Genomic DNA, 19,906 nt, shown 5'->3' on the forward strand with positions numbered 1-19,906 from the left:
TGCTAAATGTCCTTTGAAAATTCCAAATGATTCTTTGAGAAGTTTGACTCACTCCAAAGATGGATGATCATGAATCACCATTTCAGTGTCCACGATGTCAAAAGAAAATGTATTTTATACTTGGAATACCAAGTCTCATTTTGACCCATTAGCCCTAGTGTCTTTGATCTATAAGTTTTTGTTTTTTTTCCCATATTTTCTTATCATTATTAGTCAAATCTAAGATAAAGACTATGGATTTTATAATTTTATCTTCAAACCCATTTGCCCTTGTCAACCCAAAAACAAAGTATTTTGGGATATGAGTCAACCCAACACCACAAAAGCAAATAAACTTCGTCAATTTCCTAATGCCAATATGGTCATTTTTTTGACTTTATGGACTCAAAAAATATGGCACAGCATTCATAGATTACAAATGGGAAAGCCAAAATTGAAGAAATAAAGTAATGTCACATACTAAAATCCTAAGAAAAAATTTTCCAACTTTTTGTTCAAATCATAAAATAATTATATACTAATCATATACATCAAAATAGCACCACCACCCACCAACTACCTCTACTTTTCTACAAATTTTCCTTTTTCTAAATTCTAAGTTGTCTGTTACAATCCCAAATTCTCACCCACAATGATTTTTAAGAATGGGGTTTGAAAGATTTTTCCTTATGGTCAAAGGGGCATTTAATTTTTTTCTAATTTCAACTCTTCAATTCCAAATCATTACACCTTGCGTGTAGAAAATGGCACCACCCATGTGGGCCATTTCACACATAAATCACATGATCTTGCCCCCCTCCATTTTTATTTTTTTTTGAAACAATTTTCCCTTTTTTTAAAAAATAAATAAAGTATTTTACCCTAATGATGGAATTGTTGGAATCCATTGAATTGTATGCAAATGTTTTGTTGATATTAATGATTTTCTTGACTTCTCAAAGATTTTGAGCATGCAATATTGACATTCAAGGTGTTTTTGGATTTTGGGGGTTGAGTTTTCAAAAGGGTTGTGGCCATCATCTTATCCCATCACTCATGTCAAGAACCTAGCCTAAATCTTAAAAAGGGCTCATGAAAAGCCATTAGGGGGGTGGTTTAGCTTAAGCTTAATACAAGGGAAAGAGAAACAAAATTTGACTTGTGTTTGAATCTTGTCATGATTATGATGCTTAATTGCCCGAAAACACATGTTTATATGATTAGAAAAACTATTTAGAGTTGGTTGCTTATCTAATCATAATTAATCCAAAAATTAAATGTAGGTGTCTATTTCATGTTAACCTACCTACTTGGTTTTCTTATTATAATAAGTTATTAATCAAAGTAAAAAAATAAAAAAAAAATTAGATACAAATAACAATGGGTATGACAAAGGAAAAGTCCCTTCAACATTACATACAAATCAAAGGGATGGTGTCCTCTAGGTTGGGGTTTTGCTTTTCACATGATAATTGCTTGGAAAAAGAGAGGTGAGGTTAGAGGTTAGGGGCCTTAGGGCATATTATTATAGGGTGCCCATCAACTCCAAATCTCTAAAAGGTGGAAACCCCACTAAACGGGTTTTACATAGGAAATCTCCTTCACCAAATAAAAAAGAAGACTACCAACTCCTTGGTCCATCACAATCTTTGAAAATGGTTAAAAGTCTAATTGGAGAGAGAAGGTCTTCTCACTTGGGTGTTAATTCGTATTCACATTATGGGTGTCTCTTAAAAGAAAAGAATTAATCAATTTATTTGAAGATGCTTATGCAATCAGTGAGATAGACACAAATCATTGGGTGGCATATAATAATGGGAGTTGAACTTTCCATTTGGGTGATTAGGTCTTGTCCTTTTACCTTATAATTCCCAATAAGGATTTTCAAATGGGTCCATCCTTGCTTCCCCCCTTCATTATTATTATTTTTTTTCAAATCATGCCCTTTGAATTCCTTGCATGTGTTTTCTTGTGCGACCCCCCATGCCATGAGAGAGCCAATTTTGAAAAAATAAATAAATAAATAAATAAAATATTTATAAAAAAAAAGAATGGTATAAATGTAAACAAATCTGCCAAGCCCATGTGACAGATACCATCATGGACCTCCATGCTTTATTGTTTTAATGTTGTCTAAAATTTTTATTTTATTTTTTTATAAAAAGGTAAGAGTCACATGACCCCTCACGCGGGGGATGTACTTGAACATGCTCATATGAAATTACAAATGTCTCCCCTTTAATGAATGGTGTTTGGGTGAATCATTTGGTATAAAAGAAAAGGAGACACCACAAAAACACGAACACCAATCAACACTATATGCTTAAATTCATATATTTATATCATATATAATAATTTAATTGTCAACAAATATTTCCCGTTGTATTTTCTTTCCCAATTTTACTTTCCTAGAAAGTGAAAAAAGAAAAAAGGAAAAAGAAAAAAAATTGTCTTCGTCTATCCTAGATCCATACTTTTGTGTCTGGCACCTCTGTATCCCCACATGATCCAAAATGAACAAACCAATTTCAGAAACTCCAATATCAAACAACCCCATCTTCAGCAACCCCTAGAAAACAGAGACTTTGAGAAGTATGTACAGATGATGATGATCAACCCACTACCATTCATGAAGCTCCAGGAGGCTGATGTGAGAAAGGGTAGAATCTGGGTCTGTTGGCGGTGGTGGTGGTGGTGGTGGAGGGGTCTGTGGCGGTGGTGGCGGTGGACGCGGCGGCCGAGGGGGCGGTGGAGGTGGCGGCGACCCGCTCACAGGAGGGGCACATGGTGAGGGTGGTGGCGGGGAGCTGCATGTAGAATGGGTTGGAAGTCTTGAGAGCCCTCAGCTCTTGAAGCTCCTTGTGGAGTCTTCTGTTTTCTTCTGTCAGTGTCTCGCAGCACCTCTTCAGATACTCGCAGTCCACTTCCGTCTGCTTCAACTTCGTCCTGTAATGGAAGCCAAACCCAAACCCCGTTTGGTTAATGAAAAAAAAATGGAAAATGAAAAGCAATCCCATTTGCTTGATAATAGTGGTTTTGCACCCACCTTGCTCTTCTATTCTGAAACCAAACTTCCACTTGCCGTGGCCGCAGGTTCAACTGCTTTGCAAGCGCCAGCTTCTGTTTCTGTATGGATATTGAGAAAGTTATTATCGTCAAAATCACCATTAATAGTGTGCTGTTTCGATTGCGAAATGATTATCAGTAGAGATGCTTACAGGATTGAGGGTGTTGTGTTCTTTGAAGCTTTCTTCGAGGAAAGCGGACTGTTCTTTGGAGAGACGGAGCTTTTTTCTGGTGAGGCCGTTATCGTCTTCGTCGCTGGCTCTGGAAGAAGTTCTCTCCGCCTCACCACTTTCGAAGTCCCTCTTGGTTCCGCCATTTCCGCCTCTGTAAATGCAGAAATCCATCTGAAAAGACGACGCTGCACTATTCGGAGACGATTCCACCTCCGCCGCCGCCCCGTCCTCCACCTCCTCCCCCGCCGCCGCCGTCACCGCCGTAGACGGCAGCCTGTTCACGTCAAGCCCCCTCGCCGGTAGCCCCACGTTTCCGGACGAGCCCGCCTCGGAGCTCCCTAAACCCACCACAGGAAACACATAAAAATCCCACAAAAAAATAAAAAGAAAGAAAACCCAGGAAAAATCCCCGTCTGAATCTTCTGATTTCTAGGCCTTGTGGGTGTGATTACCGTTGTCAGACGGCCATGTCAGGCCCTGGTGCGAAGCTTGATTCCTTGGAACTGGAGCGAGAGGAAGAAGATCGAGCTGAAGAGGCAGACCCATGGAGGGCCTTTGGTCCCTTCCATCATCGTCGTCTTCTCCATCGTCGTCGTCGTCGTCATCATCAGCCACTTCATGGATTTTCTGTTCTTCCTGGTCTCTTCCAGCAGAACCCAGCCCTAAACCCATGCTAAACCCTAAACCCTTGTTGGCAACCTGACGGTGAGCCTTCTCCATGAAAGCAAAGGGCTTCGAAGAAGCATCGCCCAGGCTCAGCTCCAGCTCCATCTAGAGAGAGAAAGCAGAGAGAGAAGGAGGGGGAGTCTGGGATGATTAGAGCAGTGGAAAGAGTCTTTATAGAGATTCTATCCCTTCTCTCATTAAAATAAACAGAGTCCCAAACAGTCCTTTAATTTATTTGTTTTTAAAAAAGAAATTATTTTAATTTTAATTTTAATTTTTTTTTCTCCTGAAACCAGTTTGACCGACAAGCTCAGGTTAACAAACACACGTGAAACCCTCTATAATATGAGTTTTTTCGTGATTTTGGTGGGACTTTCCCCACTCTCCTTCACGGCGCGTGTGCTCCGATCCAGGCCTATTTCAAAAGAGGCCCAATTATTAACTGCCCTGCCATTTTCTTGGGCTTTGCATCTTGGCCCGGTCCTTTTTCCTTTTGTTGAGCATTTTATTTTTTATTGATTATTGATGGGACCCAATTCAACAAGGTTCTAATAACAATTGTTATTTTTTCCTTTTTTCCCACAAAAATCTAATCTTAAAACTTATCCAAAAAAACTATATGAAGAGTTGTAAAATTTTTCATACTATCAATACTACCTATTTACCAAAATTTGATTTAAAAAAAAAAAGAAAAAAAAGAAAGAACAACTATTTAAGCTATTTCTGAAATTGAAAAAGACACTAAATTACTGCTACACCTGCTCATAGTAATGATAAGGGGGCCAAACATAAATATTCCAAGTTATAGGAATCATAGGTAGCATTTGACAACATTAATCTTATGATTTATTGATACCTAATTTTTGGACCACAAGCTATGAATATGTGTGTATAATATTATGTTATTCTTAAATTAGGTTTATCAAAAGTAGTGACAATTCTTTTCCTTTGTGTTTCTTGTTACTACATTTATTTAATTGTACCACACATATTTTCAAGGCACACTCTAAGCATCCCCCTTTGACAAGTATTCCAAATTCTTATTACCCATAAGTCATAGGTAACAATATTTTAAAGCATTATTGCTATTAATGTTACATTTTCTCAATATCTAATTTTTTTGGGCTTTTAGGATTGCTCACATGCAACATTAATTTATTTTGGGTTAGATATATTTAATGGTTGATCCACTTTATCAATATTCGGGTAGTCGTTGCAATAATTTCTCATTATTATTGTTGTTGTTTTTATTGTCGCACTCTCACAATCATTTTAATATCACCATATTAATAATAAGGTGTACTATAAGTAGGTGGCGTTATTAATACCTCAATTTTAGGATACAAAAATAAGACTCGACAACCAAAAGTTTATCCTTGTAAGAAATATGAAAGAAGGAAAAAAAAAATGGACTTGACCTACTTGGTGATGTAATGATTCAGTTCCACGTAATGAAAACCCTAATTATTTTTTATTTGAAAATATTAACCGATGAAAGTAAACATACTGAAGTATTGAACAAGGCAAATGAAAATAATAATTTATCAAGGAGTTTTACCAAGTTTTTACGTTACAGTAAAATATCGATTACCAAATTCTTAAAAATAGTCAAAACTAAAAGTTGAATTGATCTCTTCATAACCAACTCGTATACGTACAAACATAAGTCAGTCAGCTTTCAACAAATATTAATTATGAAGACTTGTGAGTATTATTAACATTTTTATAAATCATTGTGGGTGTATGTTATATAAAGTGCAAATACATGGATCATTTGAGACTTGCAATTAAATTTATTTACTCGTTCTAACTCCTTCTAGCAACATTAGACTATTGTAGCACCTTTATTTCAACTACTTAGGATGACCTCTACTACTAATAGGTAATAATCACTCATGAGAAAATGCTTTTGTCTATGTAACCACTTCATGACTATATTCTAAAATAACCTAATAAAATTGGTAATGGTAGTATTGTCCATTCAATGTTTGTGTGAGGGCAATTTGGGGAAGTGAGGGATATTGATTGGGAGGAAATGGCTATTGAATATTGACTCACCAACAAACATAACGTATTATTGGCCACGTGTCATAAATGAGTTGGATGAAGGGAAACTTCTTGGAAGTTTGAAACGTTAGTTGGAAATTAACTGATGATGGAAAAAAAAAGGGTGATGCTTTAGCCCTGCAATTTGACCATAATTTCCGCTGCCTTTTTGGCTCACCCATTAGTCAAATCTCCTTAGATTTTGTTTCTTACCTTTTTATTTCTTTTTTTAATCCAAGAAACTCAAGAAATATTATAATAATTAAAGGGTTTTAATGTTTTCTTTTTTAAGCTATGTTTGGTATAAGAGAATTTGAGGGAAAATGGGAGAAAAAGAAAACAAAAATGAAAAATAAAATAAAAAAGATTTAAAGTTAATAAATTATTTTTATTTATTATTTTAAACTCATTTTATAAATTTTAATTCATCAAATTAAATAATTTATAAACATTTCAAATTTTAATTCATTTTAATTATATTTGATTTTCTTTTATATTTTTCATAAAATAACTAAATATGAGAAAATTATTTTTCTTTATATTTTTTTTCTTAATACTCTCTAAAACTAAACATAGTCTTAAGGTATTAGCTTATCCTAGTGCATGATAAACTCATTACCAATTAGAGATTGCCATGTATACATCTTGGTTCTATTGTCTGTACTTAATATCTCATATATATATACTATAAGCGGTTTCACTACTTTTTATCTTGATGAGATGCTATCATAAATTTCAATAAATCAGATTAAGAGTTCAATTATCGATGTGGGGCTCTTTTGAAAAGCACTTGAATTGAAAGGTGGATTAGTATGCAAGTTGTAGAGAATTCTTTAGACGTGTCGAAAGAGTCAATAATGCAAGTTGTGGAGTGTAAAAAGTATGGCATATGATGATGGAGTTGGTGACAAGAATTTTTGTAATTTTATAGGAGTAATGAAGATGGATGTGGTTATCTTGCTCAAAAATGAGTGATAGGAAATAATTTTCTTTCATATATCTTTGGTGACTTCGTCAAGGTTAAAGACCTTTAAGGTATGAGTCAAATAAATCATAATAACGTCTCTCACATGAAAGTTGTTGGGGGCATATATGCGACTTTATGGTAGATAGAGAATTTATTTTCTCACTAGAAGTTGACAAACCAAATAGCCAATACGATAATGTACATTTTTCGCTATCTCAATCAACATATTTAAGAAAAATAACACAAATTTTAGACATCATAATGATAAATGTTGAGGGGTTTCCATGTAAAGGCCAAGCCATCTCAACCAACTGCATTGAACCAAACCAATGGACTAGAGCATTCCCAAATTGGACCAAACCAAGTGGCAACTTTTGAGGTTTTAATTCACCATCAATGCCAATAAATCTAGATGCCCAAAATCCAAATAAAGGGGGTAGAGGGTGGGAAAGAGAAGATATCAAGTGTCTGGCTTTTGGGGTGATGGCAATAATTGAAGCTTTAATGAGAAGTGGAGATGGGTGGTGGAGGGTGGTGGGGATGGTGGTGGTGGTGGTGACCGGCAATAGCCGGTGGAAAATGGGGGTGGTGATGTAACATGTGCCATGCTTTAAGGGTCATTGCAATAATTGAAGCCATGCACAACTTTAATCATGAGCATCATTTGTGAGACCATGGTTGATTAGAAAGTGACCTTTCAAACCCTTTTCACAAACCCTAACGTTTTTTATTTTATTCTTTTCCTTATTTAAAATTTTTTTAAAAAAATATCATTCATATTTATTCTACCAGTATCCATAATGAAAAAAAAGAAAAAAGAATTTCACATCATAATTGAATGTCCCAACAACTTGATGTGGTCACCATCCATGTTGTTCATTTCAAAGTTACATGTATATTTATTCTACTCATGATAAGATAATTTGTGAAGAAAAAAAAAAAAAAAACTTATAATAAGATGATATATCATGATTCCCGACCAGAACCTTGTCCTCCCACCTATCCTAGATTTGGTCAAACCCTAATCCAAAGTTTGATCTACTTTTTATTTTTTATTTATATTATAAAAATAATAGATTTATTATTCCAAATTCTACTTTTTGATATATAGTTATACTGAATGTAATACTTTGAAGTGGGCATAAGATAGTCAAAGAGTTGTTAAATAATTCCATTTTTTATGAGGAAATTTTTGGAGTTTTTAAAAATAATTTAAAATCCTAAATTCTTTTTATTGAAACCTTTTATCAACTTCAACATGGCACTCACAACCAGTCAATGGTGTGAGTGAGTGTATTGCATTATTCCTCCTAATATCTCAAATTGAAAAAAATAATTAAAAAATAAAAATGTCCATATGGTAGTAGCAATAATAATAATAATGGGTATATTATTATTTGACCGTACGATATTCTTCAAGCGCATAATACCCGGGGAAATCTAGGTGAATTATTGTTCAAGACATGGCTCCACACACATCTCAGAAGCGCGTGGAGTGGAATCTACTTGGATTTTGTGTGGGGGCGTGGGTAGCACGCGCAACGAGGAGAATGGGGCTGGTGGATTTGCGCACTGGAATTAAAAGGGAAAATCAGAAGATCTTTTGCGGATCTTGGTTGAGGTTAGCGTGTGATAAAGAGTGATTAAAATGACGTAATTACCCCTAATCACAGGGTTGAACTCGAGGGGTAGTATCGTATTTATGGTGCGTCAGACCATGCGTTGCTCAGACTTCATAAAGAGAGGAGGAAATGACATAGTCCAGAGTTGCCTCTGTAGGCCCACTCCCACCTGTTTCGCGTGCGTTCACTCGCCAATGGCAAATGGGTGGGACCGAGGTAGTCATTTTTATAGGGAAAATTTTTAATCATTTTTGTGATGGGCGCGTGGAGGATGGGGAAATGTTTTTTGGATAAGGGCGTGGAACGAATGGATAGTGATGGCGATAGTGAGAGGTCACGTGAGGGGGTGGAACATCAAAAGTCAAGGTGAGGGAGCGTGAAAAAGGTGAGTGGGTCAGGAGGGGTCACGTGAAGAGGGCGTGGGAGATGGGCAAAGGCAATAAAAAAATAATAATAATTAATCAAGTGTATAATATTATTCGTATTATATCCTTATCACGTATACATTTGGCGACAAATACAATATTGCAGGATAATACAAGTCCGAAGTAGGGACACAAGTGCTCCAAAGACACGAGAGGATATGGATAAGTTCCCCGTTTACATTATTTTTAAATGATATAAACGTGTTTTAAAATCATAATTCATAACATATGGTAATATTATGGGATGAAAATATTTAAAATTCGTAATTATATAATTAAAATAAACTCACTATATGAGCACATGCCTAATATCGTAACCTCCCAGAATTACTTGATCACTTAAACCTCTGACACGTGTATAATTAAATGAGGGTGCAAAGACAAAAACTTAAATATAAAAAAAATAAGATTAAAAATGTATCTCAATAAAAAAAATAAAGAGACTTTCTTTCGACAAATACGTCTTTAACTTTGCATGCAGGAAAGGACAGTCTCCACTTTTCTTTGCTTTAGAAAGATCCTGTTTAGGATATAGATTGGCCATGGTGGGGAGCAGTGGGGGCCGTGGAGGTGCAAATGGGAGGGCCCGGAGGGGCAGGGGTTAGTTGCCAAGGAGGGGGGTTGGGGGTTGGGGGTGGGGGGCAGGGTGCATAGTGAAAAGGGGACAATGCTCCAACATGAGCAATCATTAGTACGGTTCTGCAACTCACTCCCTCTGCCCTTGGTGGTTTCCTGCTGGCCCACCACCCCCTCTTATCTTTCCTTCTTTCTCTTAACATTATATGCATATACCTGCTCCGATGCTCCGATGCTCCAATTATTATCGCAGTGATTGATATCCTCTCTTTTTCATTTTACCCTTTTCCTTTTTCCTTTTTTTCTTCTCATTTCATTTCATTTCTGAGGCTAGTCACTATCACGCAAAGACCCCAACCCTTTCCTCAGCTTCATCCTCACCCCTGTCATTCAGACTCTTTCTTTGCTTCTTTGAAGTCCAAATAAGTTAAACTCTACCCTCCTTTCCTCTTTCATTTTTCTTCAGTCATGTCACTCCACATCTGCTTTAGTCTTCCTCACTCCAACAAAACAATGGCCTGGCCAAGCAAGTGATCTAGATTTTTTTCAATGGATTCCACAAATAGCACATAGAAGGATGAATGGTCTAAATCCCTGAGCCCCATTATGACAAGGGCAAGAAAAAGCTACATTTGATGCTATCCATCAGCATAGGCTACAAAATGAAGATGGAGGAAAGGGGATAAAAGTGGTGCAAAATGATAATCTGAAATATGAAAAAGCTATTCAACATGTATATACCAGTAGAATTGTACAAAGGCATATATGGGGGGGCTGTGTTGCAGTAGCTTGCAACACCAGTCCTACCCTTCTGAAAGGAGGACACCATGCAAGCATGAACAGGTTCTCCCTGCAGAAGACCGATCATTGGACAAAGGAATACAGAAAATGGTTCAACATCCTGATGAATTCATCGACTTCATTATAGTTTCTTATTTGGAAAACAACTAGATTGCAGTTTCTAGTCAGAGGGAGCTTATCTCGAGCCAAACTTTTTCCTCTGGAAAAGACTTATCATCTCAACCTTCTCCTTCGAGGCTCACGGGTATCTCCAGTCTCCATATCTGAGGCTCCTGGAGCATCATTTCTTCTCCTAGAAGATGAAGAATGGGGCACTGATATATTGATTTCGGTAGAATCTGTTACCTGGTCTTCAGAGCGCATAGCAATGGCAGACACATCAGTTCTGGAGGATGAAGAAGAAGGGGGCACAGTGGTGTTAACACCAGTGCTGAGAGCTTGGCTTTCCAGTTGTAGAACAGCTGCAATGGTTGTAAGAGTCTCTCTCTCATTAACAGCAGATGAAGCATGGCTTCTTGTAAGGTGGCTATGAATATACTCCTCAAGGTCCTCAACCAATCTTTCCGCAGAATTCAGTGCAGTATTCAATGCAGATGAAAGGGAAGAAAAGGAAGCCGTTCCTTGTGATAATAATCTTGAAAACTGAACAGAACGGAGGCCCTGGCTGGGCTCAGCCTCAGAGCCGGGTGGTACCTGTGAAGTAGAATTTTGGCTGGGCAAGACATTGCTTCTCTCAGTTGTAGTGCGTGCCTGTTGCCGTGAAATCTGGCTGCTAATAATCCGCAGTGTTTCCTCAGATGGAAACGAAGGTATGCCTCGGGCAACACGTTGCTGCCTCATACTTTCAATCCTATGTGCATGAGGCCTAGGGGGGGCCTTCACTCCTAAATCCCCTGTAGCCACTTTATGGTTATTGCTCCCATGGCCATAAATTGGAGTAATGTGTGTTTCTATCACCTCTCCATTACATTCAGGGCATTCCTTCACATTTGAATGAACATTGGGCAACTGATAGAAGCATGGCCAACAAAACAAGTGACCACAACAAGTCAGTATAGGATCTCTGGCCATGTCCAAGCATATATTACAATCAAAAAAGCTCCCACCATTAGCATTTGTACCCATTTCCAACGCCCCACCATTAGCATTTGTACCCATTCCCAACGCCTTAGCTACCAAATAGGCTCCATTCCTTTTACAGCCCTCCCTATTCTCAACAGTTCTTTCTTGGCCAGCGACACTACACTCACCATTTTGCACTCTACCCTCAATTGAGTTAACCTGCATGGGTTCTGTGGATATTGTTGTTGTTTGAGGGGGTATTCGACCTTGGCGCCATCTCTGACGCTGCCTAGCCCTGGAATTAACGGCTTCAAGTTGTCGGATACGTTCTTCAATCCGTCCATGTGCAGTTTCAATTTCAGTCAATAAAGATCCTAATCCCAACATGGAATCATGAGGAGGGTCTAAAGGCTCTAGGTTTAAATCAAGATCCATTATATCTCCCCTTGAATTATTCTCCATCAAAACCACACCAATCCAGCAAAATCTTCACCTGAAAAAAATCAAAATCAAAATAAAATTCCCTTGTGATTATATGCTCAAGATTGCAGCAATATTTCTCCCAAGCCAAAAAAGAGAAGTTCACATCTGTTTGTTTGTCAAAAATGAAAAAATTAAGCTCAACAAAGTCAAATAGTTGCCACCATATGACCAAATTAAATTGAGATGTTAGTTGGAGTTAAGAAACAAGGGTAGAATTCATTGAATTCCACAGATAATATGAAAGATGAGTGTATAAAGAAATGACCAAGCATGAAAGCAAGGCAATACATCTTTATAAAATAACATGCTACTCACAGTGGTGAAAAACTTATCATACACAATTAGAAAAAACATACTACATGATACAATTTGCATGTGAAGTGATACATATGACTGCTCTGTTTTTTTTTTTTTTTTTTTTATATTACTTTTTCATGATCATTATTTTTTGTTTTTATGATAGGCAACACATATGACTGCTATGTACCACATCTTAAGCATCTCATGATACATAAACAATATACAATATTATATAAGCATGGTAGGAGCCCATGTGACTAGTTTTAACAGTTTTAAGAACAATAAGTTTGAATTTCTTTCTTCAAAAAGATTATTGTATTACTGTTCAAAAAGGCACTTTAAGGTTAGAAATGAATGACAAGAAAGAACGGAAGAAAAAGAATAATTCTGCATGGAAATTTAGTGCACATGTTGTTGAAGGCACACATGTAGTACATTTTTCTATTAGAAAGGCACTTGTGTAATATGGAGGCTCAAGTGCGTAACCATTCCTCTGATTAATTTGGAGAGGTATTGCTGGAATTAAAGGTGTCACTGGACTAGAAATATATATAACCTTGAGGATTTTGATGAATAAATATTTCAATTAATATATTTGTTTTTCTCTTTCCTTTTTAAAGTTTTTTCTTCCTTCCTTTTTAGTGGGTATGATGAAGAACTTGGAAGCTTTTTTTTTTTTTTTTATAAGCAAGAAAATATTATAAATATCAAAGAAAATTATACACCAAAGTACACAGGATGTATATAATGGGTACAAAAAAGCGTTGCCAAAAAGAGAGAAAACACAAAAAACTACTCCCTCCCTTGGCCAAATCTCAGCCAATCTACAAAATCTATTAAAAGCATTGAGCCTTATTCTACATTCAAGCTAACCAATGTCACGAGATTGATAAGGAAAGAGTGTTTTAGTGCTTGAACCAGATGCACCTTGCTATTGAATCCACTTTAATTCCTTTCCTTCCAAATTGTCCAAAAATACATAGGAGATTGACTCTCCAAACCTTTTGTCATTTTCTTCCCACAAAGGAGTCATGCTAACTTATAAATGTAGAAAGCATTGGAAGTTGGAAGTTGAAACTTCAAACATGGCATATGAACACATATTTGTCATTCTTGCAATATTTGTGCTCAAAGCATATATGTCATTCTTGCAAGATATCTGTGCTTCAATTTGTACGCATATGTTTTCTATTTATCTTCCAATTTGCATAAAACACAGAATGCATGATAAGATACAAACCATGAGTTGGCAATTATGACTGTATTGTCAAATCCTAACCTAAAAAGGTCCCACTAGACATACAACAATACTAAATGACATGGTGTATGTGATTGTAATATATTACAGTGAATCCCACACTAATTTATATTCCACTTGACTCCCTCCGCTCAAACTAATGTTCCATCAGTATGCAAAAAAGAAAAAAAATGACAAAAAAATAAGAAAAGAAAAAAAAGGCTTTCCACAATTTCATTGCAATCTTCATGAAAAAGAAAATTCATTGCTAATTGAAAACCTAGGCCCTGAAAGAAAGTGCAACTCCCTTTTGCAATGAATCCAATTGAAAGTATGTTTCCTGAAGCATCACAAAGAACTAAGATTAGGCTAATAATTGAACAAGAACTTAAACAGGCTCAGAACAAGTGTCAACCTCACTAAGCATAACCACTCAAAAAGGTTGTGAAACATTTTTCCCTGAAAAGTTTGGATGGGAGACATAATCCTCCAACCGCTTGAATGAAAAATTCCAAGGCTCACCTCAGAAACTGTCAAGTGGATTACTTACTTTGAACCCATAGGAGAGGAACAAACTCTTGCAGCTCTTCAAACTAAAATGGGGCATTTTCTTTCCAACCCATGAGAAAATGCCCTTATCTTATAGCACCACTGAGCAAGATTCTTCACCCTAAATAATATTAATTGTTGAAGAATTTTTTTTACAATAAATATGAGAACAAAAAATTTGTGCAATCTATTATGTTTTTGCTATATGGGATTAGAAAAACACCTTTTCTTTTCTTTTCCAATTTTGTGACACAAAATCACACTCCTTGAATGTGGTTGTAATAAATAAAAACAAAAATAAAAATAGAAGTTCACATTCAAGAAGTACAATTCTAAAAAGATCTACATGTATGAGATACTATATATTTGCTGCTTCTAGAGAGCAAATGAATTAAAGCTTATCAGAATCATAGCAAGAAGAAAGACAATGGAAGATCAATGCAGAGTTGGAGCTTAGTTGACTCCTACTAGAAAACACAGGCAAAGGAATCAACAAATAGAGAAACAATTAGATAGACATAATTGAGAGACTCGATATTTGCTGCTTCTAGAGAGGGTTTAATTATCAGAACCATAAGAAAAGGAACTTAAAAAGGAAGATAAAACACTAAAGCCAATATAAATTTGGAGCTTAGATGACCCTTATTATAAAACAAGGCAAGAAATAAGCAAATAGAGAAAAGGACCCACAAATTGCTGGTTTCTGCTGAGAAGTAGTTGGATGCCAAGCAACCACTCAGCACAAGGATCTAACCTGAAGCTCTGAAGCCTCTAGTACCAAGCTGGGAAATAAGAAACAGCAATGGAATTAACTGAATTGCATTCATAATACTCAAGTTGGGTTATAAACTCTAACATACCCTCAATGCAATAAATCTTAAAAAAATAACACTCTAATAATCTATTGACAATTCTGATGCAATCCAATCGAACTAAATATCAATCCATGCCAAATGATATGGTCCATTCAGACTACCCTAGTACACCGAATTATAATGCAATTCTCCTGAAGTTCTTCACATTCCAGCAATCCTCCTCACTTTGATGTTCCATCAATTTACCAAACACACACACACACACTCTTTCCATGCAACTATCCCAATCTATGTAAAGAAGAAACCCATTATTATCAAACCATAGGAAACAAAGGTCCCTGAAGAAAGTGTTCATCCCCTTTAACAATGCATCCAACTGAAACTAGGCGTCCATGAACTTCACATGGGCCTAAAAACAGGCCAATTAACTGAAAAACAGCCTAAAACAGGCTTAATACAACACATGTCGACCTCAATAGAAATAGCCTGGAAATAAATAGATATAGCCATCTGACTAGGCAAGAAATGCATTGCTCGTGACAGCTTTGGGCGGGAAATGCATTGCTCCAAGCCCTTGAACTCAAAAAACTCAACAGTCCAGTAAGAATGTGTCAAACAGGTTACTAACTTTGCCCTCACAGGCTGGATAACAAGTTCCAACACCTGGTTCAACAACTAAAAGTAAAAGAATTTCATTCAAAGCCATGAGAAACTACCTATTATTTTATTGGAATACAGAACAACCCCCTGGCATTGTGCAGTCAAATTGGAATCTGGATTAACACATTCATTCAAGAAAATCTTCAATTTCAAAGGACCTTAACACTCATTCCACCACCACAGAGAGTAAGCCTATGACGAGATTTCATAAAATCTAAACCAGATAGGAGAAATGTTGATAAACAGATCTTGAATCCATCTCAATCGAGGTGATAGGATATGGATTGGGAGCAGGAAGAAAACAATGATAATGGATTTTCACGTAGTTTCAACTAATGGCAGTGCAAATCAGAAAAGAAACACCTATAGACATACCGGACTAAGAATTTGCAGCTCATAAAGAGGATTCTAACTCTCAGAGCCATAGCAAAGAAGGCAGAAAAAAAAAAAGAAAAAAAAGAAAAAAGGAAGCTAATAGAAGCAGAGACACAAATATCTCCATCGCCCACCTAACAACACCACCAGAATTCAGTGAACCGCATTGATAACACACAAGATGGATTTAGATAAATTACAGAAACAAGCAAATAAAGGAACCAGTATGAAAGATATCAACTTTAATACACAAACTAGGCGATTAATCCCATAAAACAAAACCCAAATCCTTCTATATACCGATCAGTACCAAATGACCGTCGTAATAATGCACCTCCCCAAATTTCATCACATTCCAAAATCACTAGCCGTCGTGGGTCTGAAAAAAATAATGAAAATCCCAAGGCTCGAAATTTCAATTCCCCCTTTTTTACCCATATTTTCTAAGAACCCAAACAAGCTTGTTAAGGTGAATTACGAATCGGCGAAATAAAAGAGAGAGAGAGAGAACAAAATTGAAAACCTGCTGAGAAAGAGAGGATGAGGATCAACTGAGGGCGCTGGTGGAAGCAATATCTAGGGTTTCAGGAAAAGGATCGTCCTTGGCTTCTTGTTCTTCTTCACTGTAGGCATGGCTTTTAGAGGGAGAGAGAGGCGCCAAAAGGCCCGAAACGAAGGAGATAAGCGTCTGGTTACTGCTCCCCTTTTGTACCAGCTGGTCCGGTCAAAGGATTCTCCTCCAAAACGATGTCGTTCATACAAAAACGACGCCGTTTTGTCAAAGGCCTAGTAATAACAATTGTTTGAAAAATCAAATGTATTTAGTTGGTTGGAGCCATTAAAATAAAATCAAATCGATTAATTTATTAAAAAACAAATTCAAAATTATTTGAATTTGAATTTGAAGAAGGAATTGATAGGTTGCATTTAATTTACTAACATGAACCTATATAAATTGGTGCATTTTATTTTGATTCAATTAAGTTTTTTCTTTATTCCGGTTCTATTAGAGTTGAGTTTGGTTGCTCCGACCCAATCGAATAAATGAAAAAAAATGAAAGAACAATTTTTACGAGTTTTAAAATTACTCAAAATTTGACTTAATTATAAGCAAAAATTACTCTCAAGATAAAAATATGAAAGAACACGCTTATATAACAAAGTATTTTCTCTTATAATTTTATATGTTTTTATCCGTGAAAACAAATATCAAGGCATTATATTGTGAAAATAAAATGATTTTCAATTTTTATAATTTCATTCACGACTTGAAATGAAGATTCATGAGTGAAACAACCAATTTAGATTTTAGGAATTCAAACCTTATTTTTGTTCAAACAAAAAAAACTCATAATTAGATATTTTGGGTGAAAAAACTTAAATAAAACTATTACAACTAATTTCAAATCATATTATTATTACAAATGATATGAATAACCATTGTTACAGCTCATGCTAATCATAGAAAAATAAAACACACTATATAAGTGTAGTTTGGGATTTTACATGTGCATGAAAAAAGAAGAAGGTCTTATTAGGTTGGTTTTGATTCTAAAAATGTGTAAATTGTCATTTTATTCGTCCATTTAATATTTTTAAATATAAGAAAAATGAAGAAAAATAAAAAAATAATTTTAAAGTTAATAACTTATTTTCATATGTTACTTCAAACTCATTAGTTATTTTAATTATTTGTTATAAAGATTAACTAATTTAAAATATATATAAATTTATAATTTCTTTTAATTATATATGATTTTCTTTCAATTTTTTCATAATACAAACAAATATGAGAAAATAATTTTTCTTTAACTTTTTTTTTTTCCTTAATATTTTCTAAACCAAACATAACTTTACATTATGGATGTTTTTTTTGATAATTTGAGGGAAAGAAATTAAAGAGGAAAAAAAAAGTTAGATTATGTTTGGTTTCAAAGGAAAGAAAAAAAATAATAAGAAAAATAATTTTTGTTATGTTTGGTTTTACTATACAAAATATGAAAGAAAATAAAATTAATTAAAAATTTATACATTTTTTATTTATTTAATCTCTGTATAAGAGATTTAAAATAAATTAAATAAGTTTGAAGTAATATATAAAATTAATGTATTGATTTAAATTTTTTTTTTCTCATTTTTCTTTTTTTTTTTTTTCTTTTCTTCACTATTTTTTTTTTCAAATGGGTTTTTTTTTTTAAATTTTTTAATTTGAAGGAAAGAAAAATTTATTAAATTTTTCTTTATTTTTCATATTATTCAAATATAGAAAAATAATTTTCCTAATATTATGAGATCTAATTATAAGAATATGTAATTAGTTTGATGATAAATAAAAAGGAATATCGAAAATTGGGTGAAGGTGAAGCAGCTAATACCAACAAAATCAAATTAAACCAATATTTCAAGATTTTTAGGATGAAATAATCAAAATCCCAGATCTATGATTTTGAGTGCATGCAAAGCCTGGCAGAGGAACTAAATGATGAAAAAGATGTTGGGAAGGTGCTATAATTAATATTGATATTAATTCATTTCAAGGCTTTAATTCCCCACGTCAACTTCTTCCTATGGTGGGGGATCGCAAAGGATCTGTGCTCAAGTTTAGCCATAATTTGGGAGAAAGAAAATTCATAAACATAATCTTATCGTTCCTTCTAGTTGATACTGATTATAACTGCAGATCGGAAACCCAAAAAGAAAAAAAAGAAGGAAGACACAACTTCTTCATCACATGACAGAGATGGTTTTAGTAGGTCGTGTCTTGGAAGTCTCCTCATCCCCCATCTGTTCCGCTGTAGCAGTCATAAGACACCGAGGAAGAACCTCCATCCCATGTGCCTCCACCCCCTGCATCCAGGGCTGTGCTGCCACCACCCCCACCACCACCCAGTAATCCCTGCACCATGTTCATGCCTACCTGCTGAGCAGCACCATTAACTAGGCCGTCAATTGCCTGGCTCAACAAAGAATTTCCCTGCCCACTTGTCGCAGCAGGCCTAACAGGTCTATAAACCACCCCTGGGTTGAGATTGTTTACTTGATTCATTGGTGGGTAGTTCTGCCCAGTTCCAACCTGGGTCCCTGGAAACTGGCCAGGAAGAATGGCTCGTGGTGTTGTTTGGAACTGTTGCATATAGTTCTGCCCAGTTGGAAACTGGCAATGGAGAGTGGGTTGTGTTGTTTGTAACTGCTGCATATAGTTCTGACCTATTGCTGATTGGTTCCTAGGAAAATGGCCATGAGGAGTGGCTCGTGATGCTGTTTGGAACTGCTGCATAAAATTTTGTTGCAGTGGGGCTTGGATTGGAGCTGCAGGCGTAGCAGTTGCGCAGCTCAAGTGGGCATCAAATTCACACTCGTCGCATCGGTAGAGCCAGTGGCTGGTCCCTATCTGCCGGCATATATCACAAGAGAAGCTTTTGTTATGGTAAGGAGGTGAGAATGAAAGGGCAAGCCGGTGATGGTGGGATTGGTGATTGAGAAACAACGGCTTAGAAGCACATAAGATATGGAGATCAATGTTGCAGACTCCGCAATGGTAGGAGAAGCCATTGCCCTGCTTTCCACATGCATCACAGTTGAATAAGCCTTCTGGGTATGCAGGATTTGGGAGGAGGGAGAGGGCATGGGCTTTGTGAAATGAGTGAGTGATCTGTTGAGGCATTTGAGAACATGAGATATGGAGGAAGTAGTTACAGCGCTTGCAGTCGTAGATCAATCCACTGGCTTTGAGCTTGCATCCTGAGCATGAGGCAAGGGTTAGGGTTTGTTGGGGATGATGATTGGAGAGCTGCAAGGGATGTGAATGGCTGAAATGGTGGATTACAGTTTCAGGTTGCTGATTCATTCTTCCCATCCCTCTCTTTCTCTCTCTCTCTCTCTCTCTCTCAATGGGTTCAAGCTCCTGAGATAATTTTATTATTGAAGCAATAGCATCAAGTTGCTGACAACAGGAGACCAAGTCAACCAATAGAGGACGCGGAAGGATACTGGGGAAACGTAATATTGGGTTTGATAATTGTGAGTAGGTAGGTGACTTTGTCAATGAATTGTGAGCTAAGTGGAAACTTGGAATGAAGTTACTGGTCGGTAGGTTGGCTCTCA

At 36.1% G+C, this 19,906-nt stretch overlaps 3 protein-coding genes across 5 annotated transcripts; all 3 read right to left on the reverse strand.

Moving 5' to 3' along the window:
* Positions 1-2,299: 2,299 nt before the first annotated feature.
* On the reverse strand, positions 2,300-4,096 carry LOC100256230 (homeobox-leucine zipper protein HOX11). Its single transcript, XM_002268142.4, has 4 exons — positions 3,671-4,096; positions 3,198-3,556; positions 3,026-3,105; positions 2,300-2,925 (listed from the first exon to the last, which is right to left on the reverse strand). The coding sequence occupies exons 1-4, from the start codon at positions 3,987-3,989 to the stop codon at positions 2,607-2,609; spliced, it is 1,077 nt and encodes a 358-aa protein (XP_002268178.1). The 5' UTR covers positions 3,990-4,096; the 3' UTR covers positions 2,300-2,606.
* A 6,113-nt stretch (positions 4,097-10,209) lies between these two features.
* LOC100246046 (uncharacterized) lies at positions 10,210-16,498 on the reverse strand. Of its 3 annotated transcripts, XM_010661252.3 has the most exons (3): positions 16,326-16,498; positions 14,643-14,734; positions 10,210-11,876 (listed from the first exon to the last, which is right to left on the reverse strand). In XM_010661252.3, the coding sequence occupies exon 3, from the start codon at positions 11,843-11,845 to the stop codon at positions 10,535-10,537; it is 1,311 nt and encodes a 436-aa protein (XP_010659554.1). In that variant the 5' UTR covers positions 11,846-11,876; positions 14,643-14,734; positions 16,326-16,498; the 3' UTR covers positions 10,210-10,534. The 3 variants fall into 3 exon arrangements, with proteins under 3 accessions (XP_010659554.1, XP_002272445.1, XP_059597859.1); XM_002272409.5 differs by lacking the exon at positions 14,643-14,734; XM_059741876.1 differs by having other exon boundaries at positions 10,210-14,734.
* A 1,798-nt stretch (positions 16,499-18,296) lies between these two features.
* On the reverse strand, positions 18,297-19,736 carry LOC100261320 (uncharacterized). Its single transcript, XM_002268095.4, has one exon. The coding sequence runs from the start codon at positions 19,656-19,658 to the stop codon at positions 18,576-18,578; it is 1,083 nt and encodes a 360-aa protein (XP_002268131.1). The 5' UTR covers positions 19,659-19,736; the 3' UTR covers positions 18,297-18,575.
* Between the last annotated feature and the right edge of the window lie 170 nt (positions 19,737-19,906).

This window comes from Vitis vinifera, chromosome 13 (genome assembly GCF_030704535.1).
Source record: "Vitis vinifera cultivar Pinot Noir 40024 chromosome 13, ASM3070453v1".
In the NCBI taxonomy this organism is placed as follows: domain Eukaryota; kingdom Viridiplantae; phylum Streptophyta; class Magnoliopsida; order Vitales; family Vitaceae; genus Vitis; species Vitis vinifera.